Source organism: Pinus tabuliformis, chromosome Q (assembly GCF_031772625.1).
Source record: "Pinus tabuliformis cultivar Carrire ecotype Pingquan chromosome Q, CPIR1, whole genome shotgun sequence".
Classification (NCBI taxonomy): domain Eukaryota; kingdom Viridiplantae; phylum Streptophyta; class Pinopsida; order Pinales; family Pinaceae; genus Pinus; species Pinus tabuliformis.
Window position 1 is genome coordinate 111,356,247 of NC_142296.1, and position 24,323 is coordinate 111,380,569.

The window sequence follows — 24,323 nt, forward strand, 5'->3', positions numbered from 1 at the left end:
GTTTATTCTCTGTTGGGTGAGCTGGATTTCGCACCCTAGTTGTATTCACAAATCTGCTTAATAATAAAACCCTCATATCCGTTGCATCGGTTTTCCTGCATTAGCTTTTTCCGGGACGTTTAGTCTGAAAATAAGTGTGTCCTTTGTGTGGTTGTCTCATTTATTTTTCAGTACATGATCTGTATATTGGTGGAGGTTGCAGTGTGTTTGCATTAATATTTTTTGAATAATTCTGAAAATAACTTGCAAAACTAAAGAACACAAGTAGGTAATGCAAATCAATTTACTGCAGTAGGATTTTTGGTGTGTTAGATTTAGAAATTTTCACATATATCATGTATTACTCAGAAACAACATTATTCACCGATAAACATGTACATTTTTAACAAGATGGAAGTTGTAGTGCATTATATCAACTCAGTAAGGAAATATGTAACAATAAGTGTAACAGAGGAACTTGATTTCACAAACAGCAGTAAACTTCCAATTTAATGAGCACCCTCTTGAGGAATCTCTGTAATGATGGCTACAGGAAATCAAACCCCCTTTCCTTTAGTCTTTAACATCTACTTCAGCCAAGAATACGCTACGAAAGTCCCCTTATTGATTTATTTACACGCACAACAACCAGATGTGTCTGTCACTGAGTAATGAGGATGCAGCCAACACATAAAGAGGTGACTCAACCCAACAATGAAGCTAATACGACCTCTTCAAACAGTAAATAAATACGGCGAACAGATAGAGAACTTAGCCACCGCAAAAATGGATAAATATGGTTCACGTAAGCTTATAACCTCTGAAACCGAATTCGTTCTTTTTTGGCCAAGTGTCTGAATCCTGTGAATCGAATTCGATCCGCCCTAAATCGTGTCCAAATGAGACACGATTGAATCTGGATTGTGCCTCGTTCGAACACATCGTGTCACGAAATCCGAACATGAATCTGGCAAATCAGAACCTGCGGGCCAATAAAAGGGCAAACTTTCTGATTTTCTTTATCATTTTGTGTCATTCCTTTTGCAAGAAGTGAGTTGTGGGTTTGCTGTTAGAATTTTGGAGCAAGGAGCCAAGGGTTTGGAGCGTTTTCAAGGAGATTCAAGCAACAGGTAAGTGCATTCCTCTCTATTTTTTTGCATTTGTATTACAGCAGTTTGTATATGCATTTCCTTCACAAATTTATGCATGTTTTGTTTATTTTTTTTACAGTATTCATGGCTCAATCAAGGGTAGCAGGTAGGGGGCAAAGGAAGGGGAAGAATGTCCCCATTGGAGATGCCCCTCCTACCCCAATATCATTAAAGTTTGCTGCAAGTAATGCTGAGGGAAGACTTCCTCCTAAAGGTAACATTGAGAAATCCCTTGTGGAAATATGTCACAAGAGAGGATAGGCCAAGCAGCAAGGGGAAGGGAGGTGGCAATGTGAATTGGAGATGCAATTTTTGCACAGTACTTTCACAAGCACATATTTTCGTGTGAAAGGCCATTTGTTGGCTTTACCAGGTTGTGGAGTTGGAGCTCGTACACAAGTTCCTTTATAAAAGAGGAAAGAAATGGAAAAAGAGTTCACTGTTGGTATGGCAAATGTGGCTGCAAAATAATAAAAACCAAGAATGATGACCCCCTTCCATTTTTGAGGAAAGGCACCACCAAATTTCCATTTGAGAGTTCTATTGCGGACAAGCAGCAAAAAGAAAGGCAATTTCACTTGGTCCAATCAGCAAGATTTTTCAAAAAGAGAAGCAGGAAGAGCTTGATCTCATCATTGCCTTTTTTTCTATCAAAACTTCATATCCTTTACTGTTGCACGCTCACCTCTATTTATTGAGATGTGTCGATCTCTAACTCACAGGTCTCCATCATGGTATGTGCCTCCTGGTTCAGAGAAACTTAGAACCACATTGTTGACAAAGGCAAAAAAAGAGGTGCAAAAAATGCTTGAGCCTATTGAAGCATCATGGCCAACATTTGGAGTTAGCATTGTTTCTGATGGATGGACAGATCTAGCGCGACACCCACTCATCAACTCTATGGTATCTTCCTTGAATGGTTCAGTTTTCTTGAAAGAAGTGGATACACTTGGAGAATACAAGGATGAACAATTTATGAGTGAGTTATTTATTAAAGTTATTGAAGATGTAGGTGTTGATTCTTGTGTGCAAATCATTACAGATAATGCACCTATTTGCAAGGCTGCTAGCATGATTGTGGAACCTAAATATCCATAAGTGTTTTGGACACCTTGCATTGTCCATTCATTGAACTTAGCACTGAAATCCATTGCTTTTGATGTGCTTTGGATTGGTAACATTATTTAGGATGCATGACATATCCGTAACTTTGTGCAAAATCATACAAATGCCCTCACTATCTACAAGGAGTACAACAATCTATCATTGTTGAAGATTGTTGATAGACGGTTTGCCTCTTCATTCATCACGTTGAAGAGGTTGAGGGAGGTCAAGACTGCTCTTGGCGCCATGGTTATTTCGGAGTTTTGGTCTTTTTGGAGAAAGACAGATCAACTAGCCTCTAAAAGAGTGAAGGACACAATGCTAGATGATGCTTGGTGAAAGAAGGTAGATATAATTATTCAGATCATGGACCCCATCATTTCTTTGCTTCGATTTGCAGATACAGACAAACCCATCCTAGGAGAGGTTTATGAGGGATGGGATTCCATGATTGAGTCTGTGAGGAGCATTATTCTACAGAGTGAGTGCCCCGAGTATGAGACATCACCAGAGGCCTTCTGTGGTACTATACAGGATATTCTTGTCAGCAGATGGTACAAGAATTGCACACCTTTACATTGTTTGGCTCACTCATTGAACCCAAAATACTACAGCCATGAATGGTTGAATGGTGGACCTTCCCGCAAATTCCCTCCTCACATGGATGTTGAAATCTCACAGGGGAGGAAAGATGCATTCAGGTGGGTTTTTCCGGATAGAGCATTACTTGATGAGGTGGAGGATGTGTTTGCAAAGTTTTCCACTGGCATTGGTCTATTTGCAGCATATGATGTGATTAGAGATAGGGGGGCTAAGAAGCCCTATTCTTGGTGGGCAAATTATGGGGCAACAAGCCCTTCTCTTCAGCAATTAGCCATGAGGCTCCTCTCTTAGGTGAATTCATCCTCTTGTTGCAAGAGAAATTGGAACACATATGGGAATTTGTATAGTGTTAAGAAGAGCAGGCTTGAGCAGTCCAGGGCAAAGACAATGGTGTATGTGCACACCAACCTTCATCTTATTTACAGGCACAATGAAGAGTCGTTGAAGGGAAAGACAAAGATGTGGGATGTCTTTCCTGATGATATGGGCCCAGACAACAACGTTGAGTTGGCATTGGCCAACATGGATCTCAATGATCCAGTGCTATAGCCTGTCAAATTTGATGACGGTGATACTGTAGAGGGGTCATCCTCCACACCAGCAGATGCAGAGGCAACTATGGATACAAGGGAGGAGGAGGATGCAGAGGAGAACAGTGGTGACCATGATGATGAGGACAATGATGCTGATTCTGATGATGACTATGAGGATTGATGATTCATGAGTCATGGGCTACCTACTGCCTTGAGGCTTGTATACCTATAGTTGTTTTCTATTTTCTATTTCTATTTGCCATTGGCACTGCACTATGTTTGTAACACATTTTGATTTTGATGACTTAATGAGAAAACTACAGTTGTCAGTGTCTTTATCTTACTATCTTGTCTTTCTCCTATTGGATCATTGATGAATTGAATATGTATTATCATTTATCATTTATGAATTTAGAATTTATGATTCATTGATTTATCATTTATGTGACATGTATTTGAATTTTGTATGTACTATGCATGCTATAATGTTACTAACTTACTTTGTAAACAGTAAAACTTACATCTAGATGAAGATCTATGTTTGAAATCAATGAATTTGCATCATTAATGAGAATTTTTGTAAGAAATTTCTAATTTTTAACATCTATATATATATATAGATATATATATATATCCTAACTTGTTCTGTTTTGGGCGATCAACGTGTCCGAATCCGACACTCAAATCTCTATATCCTACGAATCCTGAATCCCCATGTCAGGTTACTTAGCTCATAACTAATCCCATTGAGGTGCCAAACTCAGATGTGCTACAAACATGCCCAAATCTCACCTCAAATACTCAACCTCCCGCCTAGGGAACTTGGCCCTCAAAACAGTCTAGATATGTCACCAAATCTTGCTCCTTTTCACCTTCCCTGGAGTCCTTCAAGTCTACGGCCACTTCAGAGATCATCCTTCATGTGTCTTGCACTTTTCGATGTGTTCTTTTGACCTCAACAACTCCTCTACTTATATTTTTTTTGGGCTCCAACGAACTGCCCTTGAGGGCTTATTCTAACCCAGTTGACTTGACTTTTCTTTTGCAAGCCCAAGTAACATGCAAATAAATTAATCTTACAAACTACCAAACCTCTCTTGGTGTTCTTTGTGTCCCCTAGCTCCATTAAGGGTCCTCTACAATCTCCAACGGTTATGTCATCAAAACTCCTAGTAGTTTCACACCCACAAGCTTGGGTGCAAAGCCCACATCCTTGGGTTCTTACTCTTAGCCCAAGCTACCAATCTCACCAATATGGGGCAGAGAAGGATCAAAACGCTCTTCAAACCTTCCTGAACAAATCTAAAGGGAATTTTGGTCCATTCTCAATAATTAGAAATTTTCGGTGCTTCTTACAAGGTTCACAACTTCAGAGGTCTGGACTATTTTATTCTTTAGAATTTCATATTTCTTCCCCATAACACAGTGCTTCTCCATAGACCTTCTTCACAGATCATGATCGATTCCGCAGAGACATAGAATTAAACCTTCCAAGGAAGCTTGGTTAGACCATAGAAGGATAAACATACATGCTTCAGATTCTCTCAACTGCTCATCGAACCAGCTCTGATACTATGTTGATTTTCGAGGGCACAGACTAGAAATATTTTTTCTTCTACATGATAACTACTTCCAATGATCATTAATTCACAATAGCATTCATTTAAAAACATTAAGCAGTTATATAGAAGAAAAATGTCATCCATTAAATCATAAATAACCATGAGACAAGAGACACAGAAAATAACCATGAGAAAAGAGACACCGAAATTAGGCCTAAGGCCAGGGAAAAACCCACAAGGGGAAAACCCATAAATTCTTCCTTATGAGAGAGAGAGAGAGACTTCAATATTCATCAATACGTCAGAAATAACAAGAAGATAATAGCCAAACCAATACCCAAGAACAAGATAATTTCAAAGCGAATGTCGAAACCTTCCTTCGTATTTTTGGCCCCCTTTTGCTCCCAACTTTATTGGATCTGAGATACCAAGACAAATTCGATGTGCCAAATGAGAAGGAGGGCTCTCCTTTATATATACTTCAAAGAGGGTCCAAATAGGTGCCATTAAGAAGCCCAGACAACCCAAACAATAAGGAGGTTGACTTGAATATTTGGAGGCAAAATTTTAAATTCAATTTTTTCTATTTTTCCACATGATGAAAATATTGACCATGGCTACTATATTTCCAAAAAAAAAGGACAAATTAGCTCTCTTTCTCTCTCTCTGAAGCTCACATGTGTGGATAGATTCTCTCTCTTCTCATTCGCAGATTTTCTAGGAATTTTTTGTCGCAAAGAGTCCGGTTTCTGAAGCAACCACAAAACCCGAATTTTTGAAGCTGACGCTAAAGGCCAAATTTTTTGGCAGATCATTAAAGTGAATTGATGGATTAGATTAGGAGACTTGACTTGGAGGAGAAGACTAGGTTTGACCATAGGTCTAGGTGTGTCTCTTGTTGAATAGAAGAATTTTTCTATTGAAAAGGTTGTTGGGTTTTTCCCCTTCGTGGGTTTCCCCAGGGTAAATCTTGTCTTCACTTTGTGCATTGTGATCTCTATTGTTCTATTGTTCTTTATGGTTAAATTTCTGAAGTACAATTGATAAATGATATATTGGAATAAAATAAAAGAAGATCAATATCAAAAGTAACTATCAGTATTTCAGAAATATTGTGCTAGTCTACAATGCACTTAAGAAAACCAACAACTAGTAGTTATTCTATGGATTTCAAGGAAGAATACATGTAACATGCAAATTTAACCAAAATTTGCAATAAATATAATGTGTTTAGTCATAGAACATAGAGAAACCCTAGCATTAATTCATTTGCATGCAAAAAAAAAAAAATCAGCAATAAACTTACTAATTCATCCAAAAAAAGACCTTTCAATCCCAAAAAGATATCTCCAATACAATAGCCAATCTCCAACAGCAAATATTTCATAAAATCACATCTCTACCCTATTCCATAGAATGAAGATATGGAAAGTGATCAAACACATGAAGAACAAATCTTCATTGAAAATCAAGCACGTGTGGTAGACATTGATAATAAAAACAAAACAAAAATAAAAACAAAAAAATTCTTTTGTTCCCATTGAACAGCAAGAGACGATCTATGAAGATCACGAGCATGAGGAAGCATTTCCTTCATCTTCCATTCATGAAGAAGAAGTTTGGGTAAACTGTCAATTTCTTCAAAATCTTGAATTTAATGATACACTTGTTGAGAGTTTTGAGGATGAATTGTATTCAGTTTTACTTGATTCCCCACTTATTGAAGATAAGGGTAGCCAAGAACATGTTATAACTTATAAGGTATGGGCTTCTTCAGAAATTAGAACATAATTTAATCATAAACATGTAGACATGAATTGCAGAAATGCTCAGCCTTCAAAGTTTCAAACATGAATGAACAAATTTCCTCCTCTGCCTGCAAACCATCATCGTACACCAAAGGATCCACCCTTGGGTGCCTCACGGTCATGAAGATAGGCCCCAAACCCAATGAACAAGGGCTCTGAAATCCTCCGACTTTAAGTGGGAGCATCCATCTTGAAAACCGAAGATGGCACTAACTCTGTTGAATGACCTAAAGAAATAACAGTATATATTGAGAGATCATTTGAGCTTATCACTTCCATTCAAAGATCAACCAAGCTTAAAGCATATCTTGCTCCTGTCTATAGTTCAACTAGTTGAACCACCCACCATAGGCAAGGCCCTCATGCTTCCAACTAGGGTCAAATATCTGAAAACAGACCTCGCACCAACACCAAGCCTATTTCACTGAACCACTGATCACTGAACCTCTCCATCCACTGGAATCCCCATGCCACTCACATCATTGAAATCGCCCCCAACAATCCACTCTGCAACTAGGAGAGAGGAAGCCATCCAATCCAAAAGGCATCCTTACTCAGCTGAGGAGAGACATACACAGAAAACTAACCCATCACCTAATCCTGAATAAAAGGAGTGACACACACACACCTCTCCTACCTATAACTACTATCTTGGAATGTGAGAGGGACAACTATTCCCAGTCACAAGATGTCTTATCTTATGCCCAGGAGTCCATAATAAGGAGCTCCAATAAATAATTAACTATAGTTGTACACACTGCTACACATCTACTCCCTTACCCTTATTGGATTTCCAAATCCAAACATATGGAAATATATGTAGTGCAATTTAAAAGCCCTAGCCCCTACAGGGAGCTGACAAACTACAGAGATCTCCATCGTAAGAGAAGGTTCCTTAACAACAATGCCATTGGTAATTATATACACATAATTACACTTTACATATGGGAAACCTGTCCTTTCTCATAATCAAACTGGAATGTCATATACAGATAGAAAGAATTTGAATGCTGATGTGTTAGCCTTATTTATGACTTTGTAGGAATGCCAACAAAGGCAGAGGATATAAACAAGCACTAAGATTAGATAGTACATGTACTGATTGTGGCAAACAAAATATAACAATAACCTAGGTGGCTAAAATTTCCACCAGCCAGGTGTCTATGTGCTCAGCATGATAACCATGTCCACAACACATCTGACTGATATTTATGCTATAGTGCATATTAAATAAAACTGGAATTTAAAATAAAACCCTCCAGCAAATAATTTTTCAAGTGATCATCATAAAACATATAGTCACTGTTACATCATACTACTGAATCTTCTTTCTGTGCTAGAAAACACACTGGAATTTCTCTACAAAGACTTAATAGGCCTTTTTAAGAAGAATAGCAGCCAACATTTATGCATGAAACATATGCAAAGCAGCAAGATCACTAAAGGAAGTCAGAAGATCAATGAAACACAATCATGAACAACAATACTAAACAACAGAACACGAAAGTTCTATAAAAATAAATCGGAAAATATTTCTATGTATTTACTATTGAAGCCTACATGAAGATCTAACAGTCAAAAAGAAATGTTCAGTATAACTACAATTCTGGGACTACCAACAAGCTGTATTAAATTTCAATCAAGCTTTTATAGAAAACTCAACAATATTGACAAGTAAGATAATCATATTACAAGAAAAATTCACACAAAACCAAGTCAGTGTGGTTTCACCTGTTGTTTTGAAAGGTTACTTACGGTGCCATTTATGACATCCACAGCAAGATGAAAGACAACTTGCCTTGTATCACTACCACCTCCTTGTAGCATCTTCAATGCAAGATCTACCTGCAAAAGGAAAGCCCTTTACTCTAAAAATATACCAACAGGAGCACAATTTAATATAACTATAAAGTTCAAGTTCACCAATTGTGTAGGATTTGCCAGTGACATTCAACAAAGCTCAAAAATCTAAAACAATGTTCCACCGAGTTTTTGGGACAGGGAAACGTGATAGCGGGAATACGCACAAGCGGGACGTATATAAGTAACCCCAAATTTTGGGGAAACCAGGGGACGTCAGAGTCATAAAAATTATAAATTATTAAAAATTTAATATATAAAAATAAAAAATAAAATCCCAACAATATGGCAATAACTAAATAGTAAATGTTTATAATTATGAAATGTACATCTAAAGACTAAATATGATCATCATTTCGTTTAGACTATTATCATTTATAAATTATCATTTGACATTTCTGCAATGTAAATTACTAAATTGGATCCATCATTTGACATTATGCAATGTTCCATCTAAATTCATCATTTGGCATGATGCAAGGTACATCTAAATTAAATTCATCTTTTGACAATTGAAATTTTGCAATGCACATCAAAAACAATGAAAAGTAAATTCATCTTATGGCAATGACAATGACATTATGTTGAAGTCTAAAATAGCCATAGAACTAAGAATACTAAATTAAAAGTAAACATAGAAAGCAGTGAAATACTAGTAAATTTTTCAAAAAGTACTAAATAATATTAATAAATACTAGTCCCAGGGGGGCAGCTCAATTGGTGATCAAAGTAATGTGAAATCTGTGAACATTGAGAGATCCAAGATTCAAATCCCCCCGGTTGTGAACCGGTTTACGGAGAGGAGGACAAGCGGTAGACCCTAGAGGTTTACTAGTAGTTACATGTCAGGCGGGCTACTGGGTTCCTCTAGGATACAAAAAAAAAATATTTATAAATTCTAAAAGAGTCAAGGATTCAGTGATCAGTGTCTAGAGTCAAAAGTTCAAAACTAGAAAAATAAGAAGCAGCTAAAAGAAATGAACATTATCATCAAATAACTAATAAGCATCAAGGAGTGTGTTGATGCTCCAATTACAGGTCTTGTGCATCCATCTGTTGCATGAAGGCATCAGGATCATTAATGGGAATGCCACTATCTGAGTTTGAGTCACTCTCACGAGCAACCAATCGCACACAAACCCAACCATATTGTATCTCATTTGGTCCATCCTCCCCATCTATCTGTGCATCCTCCTTTGGATCCACATCACATCGTGTAGCTAGTCCCATCCTATAATCAAGTGTCCTCATGTGTGCAAGATGCAGGGCCCTATGCACTGCAACTAACTTCTTTGCTCTTCTAGAGGTGAGTATATTCCTCTTGGTAGAATGGATAAAATTATATGTGGACCAATTCCTCTCAACTACAGAGGAACTAGCAATCTGTGACAATAAACACATAGCAAGATGTTTGATCTTTGAAGCATCTTCTCCATGCATCCTCCACCAACCAATGGGGTCGTTTATGCCTAAGTCATCATCTATGAAACCGTATTCATCCTAAACCCCTGTCGTGCCCCGAATCAGGCACGATTTGCTAGGTCATGTGTCCTCCAAGCGTGTCTGAGCATGTCTGACTTGTTGGATTTGACGGACACGTGAATCCCGTCAGTTTGTCCCGATTTCGGGACACATCTTTGGGAACATTTTGGAAGTGATTCAAGCAACAGGTAAGTGCATTTTTCTTCTATCTTTTTTACATTTTTACTACAGCAGCTTGCATGTGCATTTTTTTACAAGTTTGTGCATTTTTTCTTTATCTTTTTACAACATTCATGGCTCAATCAAGGGCAGCAAGGAAGGGCAATGGAAGGGGAAGAATGTCTCCATTGGTGATGTCCCTCCTGTTCCAATTTCATCAGGGTTTGTAAGTGTCCCCTTTATTGGAAGTGGGGTTGCAACAGCAGCTTCAAATGTTGAGGGAAGAATGAATTTAGAAAGACAGTATGCTCAAGAAAACAAATATCCCTCGTGGAAGAATGTCACAAGTGATCAAGGGCCAGGCAACAAGTTGAAAGGAGGAGGCAATGTTGCTTGGAAATGCAACTATTACAACAATCATTTCAAGAGCACTTATTACGATGTGAAAGGTCATTTGTTTGCTTTACTAGGTTGTGGAATTGGAGCATGTACACAGGTGCCTTTAGCTAAGAGGAAAGAAATGGAAAAAGAGGCCAATGTTGGTGTGGCAAGTGTTGTTGCAACATCTAAAAAAAACAAGAATGATGATCCCCTTCCATTCTTGAGGAAAAGAAGCAACAAATTTCCATTTGAGAGTTTTGGTGGGGGTGTGGGTCAAGTAGCAAAAAGAAAGGCAGTGGTACTTGGTCCAAGGGAAAAAAAATTTAAGAAAGAGAAACAGGAAGTACATGATTTCACCATTGTTTTCTTTTTCTATCAAAACTTCATATCCTTTAATGTTGCACACTCACCTTTATTTATTAAGATGTGTCGAGCTCTAACTCAAGGGGCTCCATCAAAGTATGAGCCTCTGGGTCAGAGAGGCTTAGAACCACATTGTTGACTAAGGCAAAGACTGAGGTGGAAAAAATGCTTGAGCCTATTAAATCATCATGGCCAACATCTGGGGTTAGTATTGTTTTTAATGGATGGACAAATCCAGAACACCACCTACTCATAAACTTCATGGTGTCTTCCTTGAATGGACCAATTTTCTTGAAATCAGTGGATGCACTTGGACAATACAAGGATGCACAATATATGGGTGAGTTGTTCATTAAAGTTATTGAAGATGTAGGTGTTGATTCTTGTGTGCAAATCATTACAGATAATGCACCTATTTGCAAGGTTGTTGGCATGATTTTGGAAGCTAAATATACACAAGTATTTTGGACACATTGCATTGTCCATTCCTTGAATTTATCACTTAAATCTATTGCTTCTGATGTGCCTTGGATTGGAAGTCTTATTGAGGATGCACGACATATCCGCAACTTTGTAAAAAATCATACAAATGCCTTCACAATCTACAAGGAGTATGCCAATCTATCATTGTTGAAGATTGCAGATACACAGTTTGCCTTTTCTTTCATCATGTTGAAGAGGTTGATGTTGAAATTTCTAAGTATTACCCGCTAGAAATTTTATATGTATTCTTCTAGTTTATTTCTCCTACTTGTTAATAACTTAATTACAAACAAGCTATTTAAACCTATAAACATCGAAATAAACACAATACAGTCTCAAACATCTAAAGATCAACAGCTGAAAGAAATAGAAAATACACAAGTGACACCATTATTTTTGGACGAGTCGTCCCCGAAAAAACCCAATGCAGGAAAACCGGTAAATGAATTTTGGCCCTATCCAACAATGTCACACCATATCGGTGATTCTTTCCCCCCCACAATTCCTTAAGGATGGCCCATTAGGTATTGCAGGGGCCATGTGAAACTACTATGACTGTGGGACTGCGGGGTCACCAAGATGCGGGATGTGGGATTGCGGGGTCATTGATATGCGATTTGTGAGACTCGCGAGATGCGGGATTGCGGGGTCATCGATATGCGGTTTGCCCTCATACTTAGTCATTTTCTTGGTTTTCAAGGCTTCCAAGCGTGATCTTCAACATGCTCTAACTTCCGATACAGAAGTCCATTCTTGGACTTCTATATACTGTTGGCAAGCTCTTTTCGAGCACTAGGCAATCGAGAGGGTTCAATTTATCTCTGCGATCTTTTGTGGCCTAGGGCAGTGACTCCAAACTTCATTGCTCTTGGGTAACCTTGACCAAATGAAACCCACAATGCAATGAGTGACAACAACCCGCACATACTACTCCCTTTCCACTCATTATACCCCCATTCATCATTTCTCCCACTCGGGTCCACATTCCCATTCTAGGTCCAATAGGGCTAGCCTCCCTTTCCCCTTTGCCCCCACATTTAATAGAAAATTGTACCACAAAATGCAAAATATGGTAGGGACAAAAATAATTACCACATGGGCAAAATGTCGACACATGAGCTCTCCCCATCCATGGTCATCACCCTGGTTCCACAGGCCCTACATGAGCCTCCTCTATCATTCAAGAACCCATGATTGTCCCAACCCATGGAGGGCAATGAATTGCCCTACCTTAAAAGGGGTAATCACTACTATATTATACACTTCATGCTCTTGTCCTTTGAGCCCCGAGTAGTTAATTAAAAAAAATTCATAAAAGGCAAAAGGCATATAAAGAAGGGTGGAAAAATCAAGGTCGGGGCACCTCATGTACCACGACGACTCCCTCCTAAACATGATATACCTAGGTGTGGGCTTCCCCTCATCTAGGTTCACCTATGCCCCACTATGTGGCCCAGGGTTGCCCCTCTCATTCCCTATTCCATCTCACCTATTTGTCACTTGCCACCCCCATTAGAAGGGTGTACCTTGGACATACTATCCCCTGTAAGGGCTGAAACCACCTAATAAGGTACTTGACTAACCCCCTTTGGAGTTTGAAGACACTAGCACATGCAAAACCCCACTACGGAAGGGCATGCCTTTATGAAGTGCCCACTTTGATACATGGTTTGTAAGCTTCTTTACCCAATTATTCTAATGATTGATTGTACTGGAAGCCTAGGGGACGCATTCGATCTCATGCAAGATTACAGGTGGTTTCCATTTGGGTTTGGTTGTGAAAATTCTATTACTACAGCAACTAAATTATTTTTCCTACTTATTCTTCAATAATTTATTTACGAAATCGCTTCAGCAAATATTAAAATAAATTCTACTGCAGATATCACACCATAGAACAAAAACAGATACATGCACAAAACAAACACATCAACACAGTTATTTTTGGACAAATGTCCCCAGAAAAACCCAATGCAGGAAAACCGATGCAGTAGAGGAGGATTTTATTAATCAACAATTCTTGAGTACAACTGGGTGCCAAATTGGCTTACCCAACAGAAATAAATTCTCTGGCACCTCCCCCAAACTCAGCGTCAGACTTGTTGGCCTCTACGCAGCTCCCAAACCCTCTGCGTCAGCTCCTGCCTCTCTGCGTCATCACTGGGCCTCTTTGTGTCACCCACGCAGGCCCTCTAGTGACTGTGTAGTCCTACTAACTCTGCGTCTGCCTCTCTGATCTATGCGCTGATCTTCTGGTACTGTTTCTGCCTCTATGTTCCGTACTCGCTACCTCTTGCTGCAATCCAAACCTCTAGTTCGAATTTCTCAGCAAACCCTGCTCCAGAAATCAAATTGACTAATCACCCTCAATGTATCTCCAACTGACCCTCAAGCCTTCTCTTATACTATTCCTATTGATGAATCAATGGCCGAGATTAAGTTCCCTAATCAATGGCTAAGATTAAAATAGACTTGATCTTCAACTCTTAGAAGTTTCTCATCCTTATCTTTATTAATACCCATTAATATTTTTTTTCCTAAGTTTACACTTACGACCTCATTAAAATATTAATTATTTTAATAACTTTTCATCCGGATGGAATTTTCCAAAATGATTTTTGGGTCTTGGAGATCTCATGCTCTTTGGTCTCTCCACCAATTTTCATGGCTAAAGCACATCCTATGCTACCCCAAATCAACATTGGTCTCCCTATACGGGATCCTTACCCCCAAAGGTCTACATTGGCACATATAGGGTGTGCATAGAGAGCCATTGCCCTCCACAGCAGCAGAAAACACTCCACGGACCTTCCTCGATGCTTAGAGACTACTAGCGATAGACTTTTGAGATGATGGTGATAAGCATGGTACATTATGCCCAGCAAGCCCCAACAAGAGCCCCACACTCTTGGCAGGCGTCCCAGCACTTGTACGATGTCACGGCAGCATTCAATCCACCACTTGGACCATTGCAAAGGATCTACAAACATCTCTGATTGATATAGAGACCCATGGGGTCGTTGATGTGCCCTCGACCCACTTAGAGCACCACGAGTCTACTAATTGGAGAACAAGGGGCCACCCCCTTATCAATCATATTCCAAGGAATTTATTCCTCAATATGGTACTTCAAGATGTTATTGAGCCTTTCGAGGGCCCTACAACATCCATACATCATTATTTGGCCCCTTGTGAGGCTTGTTTTTACATTATGAGCTGGCATGGTGGGCCTGTCACCATTAGGGGTTATTATTTGCACATTATTTTGTCATTAGGGGCCCATAGGCTAATTCAAACTCCTTAGGCGGCTATATATTGATGTTAGATACATTCATTTATATCACCACTTGACTTGGGTTCTCTCTATCATAGAGAATTTCGCACTTTTTCCTTGGTGGATATTTTTTGGAGATGGATGAATTTTGATGTATGGATTTGGGCTATTACTCTTGTCTTGGAGCTTTATTGAGCAAACGAAATGTTGGTTGGATATACTATAGAGAGTTGTAAGAAAATTTTGATGTTATTATTCTTGTTGTTGCATACTGCTAAAATTAGAGCTAGTTGTTGCATTATTGAAATGTGGAATTGAGCATGTTTTAGATTTTTCAATGTATGGGCCAATGTTATATGAATGAAATGTCCTAGACATTTATTTATCTCGAGAAGCTTGCATGATTTTCTTTGAAGTATAAATGCTTGAAGGTCACTTTTCTTTTTCTTTCTCTCAACATTGGACAAAGTTGACATTCTGGGCCTCCTTGATCAAGAAATCAAGTTCTTACTCATCATTATCCTTGACTCCATATCCCCAAGTGAACTAGGCATTGATCCCCCAAAAAGTGTGATCATTTCAACCCTCTTTTAATCATTTTCCCTTTTTCCCCAAGTCTAGCCCCAATAGGTCACTTAGGGCACCAATTTCCCAGGAATTGACCAAAGGAAAAAATTTGACTCCTATAGGCTACTAGGTTGGTGGGTCCCTTCCCTCTCCTCCAAATTAGAGGCAATTCTAATGGTGGAATCTCCAGAAATATCAAGCCCTAGCTTTAGGATCGAATTGTGCCTAAGCATCCTCAAGGCTAGACCTCTATAGGATCAATTCAACTTTTTGAAGTAAATATTCTTGTTTGGTCATTTCCCCTCACCTTTTCCACAATAGGAAGATCATTGGTTGCTACATTCCATCCCCGAACCTAGGCTGGGTCCACTTGGCCCCGTGTGGTCCCACTTCTCAATAAAGATTCTTTGTCAAGCATCATTTGGGAATCCATGTTTCCCAAGGATTATAGGGATTGAGAACCTTGTTTATAAGCCTATCTATTCTCCCTCGACCCTCCAATCCTCACCCCCTATCCCTAGTGAACCAAGTCCCTTGCTTAAAGAGCAAGCAAGCTCCATTCTTCACTCCATCCTTGGGAAAGGGTTTTCAGGGTCACTTCTCACCCATCCATTGACATATAGTTTACAAGTGATCCCTACACTATCGAGACTCCTCGCATCAATGAAAGTCCATAAAGAGTAGGGAGACTTAGCTGTGGTGAGAGTGGGCTAAGCCTCCACCGTTTCCCTTAACCTAGCAGTTGCCCTCTTAGGAACCCCTTTAGGTCCCCTGCTGGTTTGAGTGGTAACATTTCTGGCGCCATTGTCGCGGACCGAAGCATGTGTTTTTTTCCCCATACAACATATTGACATATCATTATTGGCAACTCCATTGGAAGAACGAAGCCCTAGTTCTTCATTGAACTCTAAGGTCGATGCTTGTAGGCTGAAGCATGTCAAAATTCCTCAAACGAAATCCCTACTATAGCAACTGATGATATTACTCCTATTTGTTAAATTCTTTTAAACAAATTATTAATTACTTGCAGTTTCCTATGGCAAATATCGTAATGCATACACTGCAACCTTCACCTAATTAAATATTATGTGGAAACAAGAGACTGAGCAAAAAAGAAAATACAACACAATGGACACCGTTATTTTTGGACAATGCCCCCGAAAAAACCCAATGCGGAAAAACTGGTGCAGCAAATTTGAGGGTTTTATTATTATGCAGGAATAAATCTGAGTACAATTCTTTGGATGCTCAACTAGCAATCTAATACAGAGAGAAACTGAACAAGATGAATGGTGCAATGATCTCACCCTGTCACTAGGAGAATCCGAGTTTGATCACGCTAAACTGGAGCCTCTGCGTACCCTCTGCGCAAAACTGCGTCACTCGTACGCAGTTCCTGCGTCACCCTTGCTAGGTATTACACTGCCCCTTCTCTGGACACTCTGCGAGCTGGAAAATCTGAATCTCTGCCTCCTGGGCTCACACCCCAACCCGCGGGCACTAAAACTCGATTTCCTCCACAGGAATTCAATTTCCCTCTAAGGTCTACGCTGCCACTGCATCAGCTCTACATGGGCCAATGTCTGCCTCTCTCTGGACGTCGTTCTGCCCTCTCTCTGCCTCCTACTCCTCGGCCCAACAAACCTTCCTTCTTCTGGATACTCACTACCCCTCTGTAAGAAATCTCGTCGATCAAAATTTCCTCCTAAGAACTTCTCACTTCAAAAATTTGATCTCTTGATCTCTCGTTGTGTTTTCCAAATGACCCTCAAGCTCCCTTAAATAATCTTCTCGTTGACATTCAATGGCCTAGATTAAAAGCTAATCAATGGCTAAGATCATTTTAGCTTGATCCTCGTCTTCTTCTAGAAGTTACTGTTGATTTTTGGTAGCATCAGATGTGCTCTAGCCATCAAATTTGGTGGAGAGGCTAAGGAACGTGACATCTCCAAGACCCAGAAATCATTTGGAGAAATTCCACCCAGATGAAGACATATTAAAATAATTAATATTTTTAATGGGGTTCCTAAGTTTAAACTTAGCAAAATTAAAATATTAATGTGTATTAATATAATATAGGTGAGAAAGTTCTAAGAGACGAGGATCAAGCCAGTTCTAATCTTAACCGTTGATTAGGGACTTAATCTCGATCGTTGAATTGTCAACAGGGAAAGCATAAGGGGAGGCTTAGGGTCATTTGGAGACACACCAAGAGAGATCAAGAATTCGATTTTCTAGGCTTGGGTTTGCTGAGGAAATCAAGTGAGTGATCAGTTGCAGTGAGGGGCATCTCAGCAAGGGATTTCGATCCAAGGCTGAAGAATACATATCAGAGAGGCAGCAAAGTGTCGTAAGACGCAGCGCAGAGCCTAGGAGGACTGACATAGAGGCTAAGGAGGCTAGCGCAGAGGACGCAAAGGGTCGTAGAGGCTGACGCAGAAGCCGTAGAGGCTAACGCAGAAGTCAAAGAGGGCTTCAGAGGCAGTGCTGGGAGTGTCTGTGGGGTAGACTAGTAGTTGATCAGCTGACACAAAGCTGAGGAAGGGTGACGCAGTTATAGAGGAGTGCTTGGAGCAACTTTCGCTGTCCAGCACAAAGAACAGTTGGAGTCACTGTGGGATTGTTCATCCAGCTGCCAATTTGCAGGACTATCTGTCTCCAGATAGTGCTACTACTGTCAAAGATATTTTCTGAAGGGTGAGCCATTTCTGGCACCCTAGTTGTATTCAGAAATCTACTTAAATAATAAAACCCTCATATTTGATGCACCGGTTTTCCCGAATTGGGTTTTTCCGGGGATGATTGTCCAAAAATAACGGTGTCCCTTGTGTTATTGTTTATGCTTACTTCCTTGTGTTATTGTTTATGCTTACTTTAGTGCATGATCTGTATATTTGTGAAGGTTGCATTTGCATTTACTTCGATATTTATGCATTTAAATAACTTGTTAATGTAAAGAACAAGTATGAGATAGTAAACCAGACATTGCAGTGGGGATTTCTAATGTGTTAGATTTAGAAATTTTCACAGTTACACCCACAATTAGATTAATACCCATTAATATTTTTTATTTCCTAAGTTTAGACTTAGGGTCCCATTAAAATATATTAATTATTTTAATAAAATTGTCTCTAGGTGGAATTTCCCAAAACGCTTTATGGGTTCTTTGCAATACATGTGCCTAAGCCTCCCTGTAAAATTTAAGGCCTAGAGCACATCCAATGCTACCCTAAATCAACACTCCCTCTTAGCGAGGAATGTTCTCTAGCAATATACGTTGTTGCACACTGCTCTGACTCTGAAGCATCATCCTTTGTGCTGTTGATGTCTGACATGATATCTACCAACTATTGCGCTGCTACTGCAACTGTACTGTTGTTGACACTGCCACTGTATACACTGCATCCGTACTACAGCTCCTTCTCAAGTGTTGCAACTGTACTGTTGTTGACACTGCCACTGTATACACTGCATCCATACTACAGTTCCCTCTCAAGTGCTGCATCTGTGCTACTGCTAGCACTGCGATTGCCGACTGCCATTGCACTGCATTTTGTTAATTTTAGGTATGTTCTATGCTAGAGCAATTTATTTAATTTCTTTTCCATATTAGCAATCACATCAGCATAAAGTAAACTGCAGATAGAACATAAATATAAATCGCAGAAGACAAGCCAAGACAAGAGGACACAAGATGTGGCGCAAGCTAGGGACAAACCCCACAATGTGTGGGGAAACCCTTGATCAATTCTTCTTTTATGTTCTTCAAAGTTCAGTAGAGAAAGAGAGAGAGAGAGATAGTACATTTACAATAGAAGTCAACACTTTGACTTATTTAGATCTAGCATAGATCATTTCGTATAACGATGAAATCAATTGAAGACATTCTACTTCAACTGATTCTCCAAGGTGACTCCTTCACCTATCATCGTTCTGCATCTCGTCCATTTGTTGCACCTTATTGTGTAGCACCATCATGTTGCATCATGCATCATCATGTTCATCATGATCTCATACATCACGCTGCCTTTACATCATGTCAATGGTATCCAATACTACACTGTAAGATCTGCACTGATGAAGGCTTACGATCACCCAATCAAGCCTCCAAATTTGCTCCCACAAGCTGCCCAACAATCTGATCCAAAACTGGTCAACTTCCTTGACCCAACACAAGGCACAAATTGTTGTTCCAATCTATTTTCGCTATTGTTCCTAACTATGACTGGTTAGGGCATCCATATGCTGCAACAACCCTTAACCAAACACCAAACAGCCTTCAAAAACTGCGTCCTACCCTTGTATAAGTCCTTTGCCTCCACCCTCTTGATTAGGGCTCAATCTAGCCCCAAAACAGTCCCATGCAATGCATTTTCAGTGGGTTTAGGGCCTGCAGCCTACCACAAGTGGCTTCCTGTACCCACGGCCTATTGAAACAAAGTTTCCAGCCCACACATAATATTCAAAACAGTGCAGAATTTGTCTCCTTTATTGTGGCCTTTCTACTGGTTAATTTTCACTCCAAAACAGTCATAGGAGTGACCTAAATGTCCCTTCTTCCTTCATTGGAAATGCCTTTACCTGCACCCAATAAAAGAGAGATTTAGGGCCCAATAAACTGCAGATTTAGGGCACCTCTGTTTAGCATGTAAGGGCCTCTTTGGACAGCATATAATGGCTCTTTAGAACTGCGGATTTAGACCTTCACATCCAGCTGGTTCAGGGCTTTCCAACTGTGGCTTAGATAACCTTTATGACTGCGGCTAGATCTCGTTTAGGGTTTCCTCTGACAGCGTTCAAGCCTCCCTTTACTGCATTATGGAAGCCTCCTTGACTGCGTAGATTAGGGTTGTTGATTTACCTGCGCCTAGGGCACTTGAGCTCCAACCAGACTGCGGTTATGCCTTCTTTGACTGCAGCTAGGGTAAGGCTAGATCAGCCTTTAGAACAATGTATTCTCCTCTAGATCTCTCTATCCACAAAATCCAAACACGTGGAGAGGGATCACAAGAGATGTGTGTAAAATGTCTTCAATTTCTCTTCTATTTATACTAAAAACGTAAAGGTTGAATAGACATGACGTTTGGGCTTCTAGAGCCTACATAAGAGCTGGTCGGCTTGATAATAATTACATAATCAAAATAAATTCATATCTCCATAAATACTTATCGGAATTTGATGATCTTTGGATCAATCCTACACCTCTCGACGAGAGGGATCCAATAAAAATATTAGCTGCCATAAATAAGTTGACCCACATGGAGTTTGGCCCTAGTTGCCAATTTAACACTCCCTCTCAACTAGGGAGAACTCCATCCGTTGATCCATAAGTCTGACTGTACTATCTTTGTCATCAGTGCCCTGCACTGCTCTGCCCAGCTCTTCTCAGCTCTGCTTTGCTGGCTCTGGCTCAACTCTGTTGGCTCTGCTCTGCTCTACTGGCTCTGGCTCAGCTCTGCTGGCTCTGCTCTGCTCAACTCTGCTGGCTCAGCTGGCTCAGCGCTGCTGGTTCTGCTTTGCTCAGTTCTATTGGCTCTGCTCAACTATGCTAGCTCTGCTTTGCTCTACTTAGCTCTACTGAACTATGAAGAAGAAGAACTGATCGAGAATGTCTCATACCATTCTCCACTGACCTGAAGTCAGTCTCAGAGTGCGTACCACTGGTCCTAGACCAGTCTCAATCGACCTGAAGTCAACTTCATAGTAGGTACCACTCCTACCATTGGTCCCAGACCAGTATCGCAGTCTCAGAGAGTGTACCACTGGTCCCAGACCAGTCTCAACCGACCCAAAGTCAGCGTCATAGTATGTACCACTCTCGCTGGTCCCAGACCAGTACTGCACTGACACAAAGTCAGTCTCAGAGTATGTACCACTGGTCCCAGACTAGTCTCAACCGACCCGAAGTCAGTGTCATACTATGGTACAACTCCTACCAATGGTCCCAAACCAGTATCGCAGTCTCAGAGAGTGTACCACTGGTCCCGGACCAGTCTCAACCGACCCGAAGTCAGCGTCATAGTGTGTACCACTCTCATTGGTCCCAAACCAGTACTGCACTAACACAAAGTCAATCTCAGAGTATGTACCACTGGTCCCAGACCAGTCTCAACCGACTTGAAGTTAGCGTCATAGTATGGTACAACTCCTACCACTGGTCCCAGACCAGCATCATTGATCCTAGATCAATGGAGGTCATCCTAGCGTAGGGAGTACGGTAGATACAACGATGCGTCCATAGGTACTACTATGGTCCCTAACTTCATTTCCCTACTCATTGATCAGATGAGAGGTACTTCCCATGAGTCCCAGACTGCACGGGTAGGATGCCTCGACAAGAGAATTAATCAATCCTGTCCTCACAGGAGAACACATCAATCCTGCTACAGTCGCCATGGAGAACACATCAATCCTGCTACAGTCGCCATGGAGAACACATCAATCCAGGCCTCACAGGAGAACACATAAATCCAGGCCTCATAGCAGAACACATCAATCCAGGCCTCACAGGAAAACACATCAATCTTGCTCAACGCCATGGAGAACACATCAATCTTGCTACAATCGCCATGGAGAGCACATCAATCCTGCTATAGTCGCCATGGAGAACACATTAATCCAGGCCTCACAGAGCCTCACAGGAGAACTAATCATCCTGTTCCACAAGAGAGTGAATCATCTTGTCTCACAAGAGAGCGAATCATCTTATTTCAGTGTGCACCACCAGGGGAGGGTGAGTCACCCTATGGTCGTATGTTGCTCCAGTAAGAACCGCAAGCCCTCCAGAGCTCCCAGAGCTCAATGTATGCAACATGCAGGACCCTTTTACAAAGGTCTCTCGACGACTCCAAGTCGTTCGGGAAAATCACAGATTTGATCTTTCCCCTGGGGCTTTAGCAACCTGTACATCATCTCAATGAGATGGAGCCTCCTTGCTCATCGACTTTCCATATCCCAGATAAGGCAGTATCTGATGTCTATCTGCTGGAGCAATTGTCGAATACGGGATTCCTAAATAATCGAATCCCACCTCTGGTTGTCACGGAGAAAAACAACTTACTTAAGAGCTTCCGCAACCATGCAGCTTCATACGAGATCATACGCGTAGCCATGTATTTGGTCTCGGTGGTGCTTATAGCGACCGACTTCTGCTTCCTACATCGAAGCAGAATCCAAAGAGAACCAGCACTGAAAAGTGCTCTAGTGATCCTCCACACTGCCTACCCATTCAGCATTCGAATAATAATGCAATTTCATCTTTCCAGCAGTGTATCTTAATCCATGAGAGATTATGCCCTGAAGATATCTTAGAAGATTCTTGGCACCAACCCAGTGAGGCTCAACCAAATATGAGCTCACCATGCTAACTGCAAAACATATGTTCGAATGGAGGTTCACCAAGAACATCAATGCGAATGAGTTTATGAAACTTAGAGGCATTCCCAAATCTGGTCCGACGTCACTACCATATAACTTACAATCTTCGAGGTAGTCACAGGCTTGCAGTTTATCATTCCACATCTGAAATCCAACTCCCTCTGTCTTCTACAAATGAGAGGGTCTGCACCTGTCAGACATAGGTGCCAGTATGAGAGGTCTATCATCCTCAACCTTCGGGTAATGGTTTGGATCGGTTTCACTCTTAGTGAATCTCAGCTTCATCTGACAGCTATCAATCCTCTCATATTACGCTCGGGGTGCTTTTCTTCAAGCCATAGAGGGCTTTCTTCCACCAGCCTACGTGAGATTCCTGATCATCAATCTCAAACCCCTCGGGTTGTTCCACACCTATGGACCTGCGACACGAGGGAAATGGTCCCCTTGTAAGATTTTCCCTTGGTACATCTCAGACATGTACCTTCATGCTCTTTTTGAATTCAGGCATCTCTGTCACCATTTGACTCACAGACCACCGATGCTGTGTCAATGGACATGGTCCCTAGTGGACTTCCTGCAACTTGATACATCCTTGAACTCAAGAACATCTTCGAAAATTCAATTTTCAAACACATACCTTTCCATTGACGAATGCCACCATAAAACCTTTGACTTCCATTCCCTTTTCAGGATAGGTGGCATCGGCTCCAAGTGTAATCCCATTATAGTTTCCCTCTCTACCAAATTAGAGAGTGCACCCTTCTATCCGATGAAGTACCTTGAAGCATTACAATCAATATGCCAGATTCCCAAAGAATCTGAAGGAGAGGACCAATACAAGATAACACTTCTTTATCAGAAACAATATTTGATTCTTCTTACTGGGGTTCCTTGCTTCCTTGAAGAGTCAGTCGTGTCTTTGATGACTTGCATCTCTGTCATTCGGACACTCCTTCACATAAGGGCCGAACTCATAACCAAGACATCTACAATTCCATCCACCCTTAGATCCGAACTTCCCAATGAAGTGAACTTTAGGTATGCCATCGATGACTTGCATCTCTGTCATTCGGACACTCCTTCGCATAAGGGCCGAACTCATAACCAAGACATCTACAATTCCATCCACCCTTAGATCCGAACTTCCCAATGAAGTGAACTTTAGGTATGCCATCAGAAACTTCCGCTGCGTCATTCTGATAACATTCTCTGCTTCAACTTCACTCTAGGTCAATTATGAGGAACCCATTGATCCTTTTGTCTTGTCCCAACTGTCTTCGGTGATTGCTCTTTCACTCTTGCTTGGGCATTGTCTTCACCTCAGCTCCGATACCATGTTAATTTTAGGTATGTTCTATGCTAGAGAAATTTATTTAATTTCTTTTCCATATTAGCAATCACATCAGCATAAAGTAAACTGCAGATAGAACATAAATATAAATCGCAGAAGACAAGCCAAGACAAGAAGACACAAGATGTGGCGCAAGCTAGGGACAAACCCCACAATGTGTGGGGAAACCCTTGATCAATTTTTCTTTTATGTTCTTCAAAGTTCAATAGACAAGAGAGAGAGAGAGAGAGATAGTACATTTACAACAGAAATCAACACTTTGACTTATCTAGATCTAGCATAGATC

General features: G+C 40.6%; 1 protein-coding gene across 3 annotated transcripts in view; it reads right to left on the reverse strand.

The window, feature by feature from the left end:
- The window catches only part of LOC149218477 (uncharacterized), a 500,716-nt gene that overhangs the window by 189,749 nt on the left and 286,644 nt on the right, over positions 1-24,323 (reverse strand). For 2 of the 3 annotated variants that reach the window (XM_089384076.1, XM_089384074.1), the window contains exon 14: positions 8,472-8,585. In XM_089384076.1, coding sequence (XP_089240202.1) covers positions 8,472-8,585 — 114 coding nt within the window. The remainder of the gene's footprint in view (positions 1-8,471; positions 8,586-24,323) is intronic. The other variant, XM_089384075.1, reaches the window with a different exon arrangement.